Source organism: Rutidosis leptorrhynchoides, chromosome 2, assembly GCF_046630445.1.
Source record: "Rutidosis leptorrhynchoides isolate AG116_Rl617_1_P2 chromosome 2, CSIRO_AGI_Rlap_v1, whole genome shotgun sequence".
NCBI classification, from domain to species: Eukaryota; Viridiplantae; Streptophyta; class Magnoliopsida; order Asterales; family Asteraceae; genus Rutidosis; species Rutidosis leptorrhynchoides.
In genome coordinates, this window is record NC_092334.1 from 527,250,143 (window position 1) to 527,252,694 (window position 2,552).

A 2,552-nucleotide genomic window follows, 5' to 3' on the forward strand; every position below is an offset into this window, starting at 1 on the left:
TCGCTTTCTTAGAACAAATTCATAGCTGCTTGAAATTCTCAATTCCTGACGTGAACACCTTAGTGACAACTAAGGGCCTCCGTTAGCTAAATCATATATTTGTTTTTAAATATATACTCCGTATTATTTATTCACTTATCAAGTACCGAGTATTATGTATTATTTTATTTTATATTTTAATTTTAATTAAAATTTTAATTTGATATTCTTTTTTATATTTTAGTTACACCATTCATATATTCGTACTTCCAGTTCCTTGTTTATCTTTTCCTCTTTTTCACCACCACTATAACCAACTGCAAATGACCATATCCAACTATCCGGCGATCCGTACACCGTCATCAACCAACTAACCACCATATGTCTCAACTACCATCATCACTCACCAAAACCCAACAAAACCCTATTTCCGATTTCATCTTTTCCCTCTTCAATTTCTCACCCAATTTCAACCCACGACGTCGTTTCATCAAATTCCCAATTATGCCCTTAACCACCACCAAAACAACCACTTCCACCAAGCACCAATTCGCCACCCCACAATCCCTCTCCGATTGGCTTCAAACCCGTCTCCCATCCGACTCGTTTTCCACATGGGGTACCCGACCCGGAACCAAAAACATCCATAACTTATGGCTTGAACTCAATGAAGGCGAAATATCACTTGCTGACTCAACCCCACCTATCCGTACAGTTGAAGTTGTCGTAGTTCGTGTTAGAAATGATAAAAATCGAATCTTGATTGAAACCCATCAAGAATTATCAAACGGTGTCGTTAGAAATCGGTTTAGACCGTTATCTGAGAAAATGAAGCCAAATGAGACTGTTCAAGATTGTGTTTTTAGGGCAGTAAAGGAAGAATTAGGGTCAGTTATAATCAAGGGTAGTGAAAAAGATGCTAAATTTGATGAAATTGTGAAGATTGTACCGAATTCGTATTCGAGTAAAGTCGAAGAAAAGGTATCGGTTTCGTATCCGGGGTTGCCTGCTTGTTATGTTTTGCATAGTGTGGATGCATTTGTTGATGGGTTGCCTGATTGTGAGTTCATTAGTGAAGAAGAAAATGAGTACCAGAATTTGGAGGAAAATTGTGAATTAGCTGTTTCTTGTAAGAAGCATTTTTGGAAATGGGTTGATTCTGATACTGTTTCATCTTGAAATAAAGGTGAGTTTGAAGTTTTGGTTCTTTTATTTTACTTTTCAGTTTAGATGTTTTGTTTATAGTAGGGAATGATTGAAGGTTTTGTTGGGTTAAAAAAGATTCAAACTTCATGTTTAATGGATATGATTGTTATACAATAGCACAATACTCAAATAAATTGTTGGTCTTTTTTGTGTTCTCTTATTTTTAATGAATAATATAATCTTATATTGATAATTCAATATTTGTTACTAAGTATTTTTTTGGTGCATGGTTTATGAATGTGTATTGTTCTGTTTGGTGCTATTAGTTGTTAGGATGATAAGGATGATAATAATGTTAACAAGTGTAGCTAAAGGGTTTGGTTTCAGGTCGTTAAGGTTTTCCTCTGATTTAGAAGATAAATATCCACATGGAACATATGAAAATCGATACGATAAGATACCATTTGCCTGAAAATGAGTGAACTTTAAATACCATAAACAATGATCTTTGTGTCTATATTGTTAGTTAGGTCTCAGATGTGAAATAGGGCAAAAAGAGTAGAACTTTGAACTGGCCTCCCAGATGTGTTTACAAAACAGATTGGTCCCGCTATCAACTTATATGTTCATCTTTTCATTTTCGTACAAACATAAACCCGTCTTTCTGCACAATTGTTATTTTTATATGCTTATTATCGATTCAGCGACTAAGGTCATGGCCCTAGATCTACTCTACCTAATATTTATGATCATAGTGTCAACCTGAAATAAACGAGTCTTATGCCAATGGAAGGAACAATATATAACCGTAGAGAATTGGGTTCTTGTTTCTACGTTGAATTTACATTGAGAAGGATGTTATTAGTTGCAAGGACTTCTTTTATTAAAAAAGAAATGCCACCTCTTCTAGGATTATTTTAGATCAAGTAGTCATAGGTTTCACATACAGAAATATTAAAGACTGCAAAAATGCACAAGAATATAGAGAGTAAAGGGGATGTTTTGGATGTTTAACGCGTTTTCAAAGGTAGCAAGATGGATGGGGATTGGTAACGTGTCAAAACAGGTTTGGGTTGAAACACGTCATTTTTTGGAACATACTGGGCTGGGTTGAGTTGGAATTTAAGATGTTGAATAAATGCACAATAAGAGCATCTATGCTCTTAAAATAGACCTAGGGTAACTTTGAACTATTATAGCGACTTGATCCGTTCTTATGGATATATATTTCACAGGGATTATGTAATCTTCTAAGATTCTCAATCAAAGAAATTCATCCTTCATTTACTTCTTTTAACTGAAATGCATACATCCATAAGCAGACTGGTTCGAAATTGTCACATGTATGTTTCTCTGCAAATGCACACTGGGTATCATTGGATATTTGCTTGCATTACTATCTAGTAGTATTAGATTAAGCACTTGTC

At 34.8% G+C, this 2,552-nt stretch overlaps 1 protein-coding gene across 1 annotated transcript; it reads left to right on the plus strand.

The window, feature by feature from the left end:
* Nucleotides 1-247: 247 nt before the first annotated feature.
* Nucleotides 248-1,321, plus strand: LOC139892930 (uncharacterized). The gene has a single exon (XM_071876060.1). It carries the CDS (start codon nt 361-363, stop codon nt 1,156-1,158), a length of 798 nt encoding a protein of 265 aa, XP_071732161.1. The 5' UTR covers nt 248-360; the 3' UTR covers nt 1,159-1,321.
* Nucleotides 1,322-2,552: the final 1,231 nt, after the last annotated feature.

What these genes read in the sequence shown, in the direction of transcription:
- LOC139892930 (XM_071876060.1), top strand. Translation starts at nt 361, where the DNA reads ATGTCTCAACTACCATCATCACTCACCAAAACCCAACAAAACCCTATT.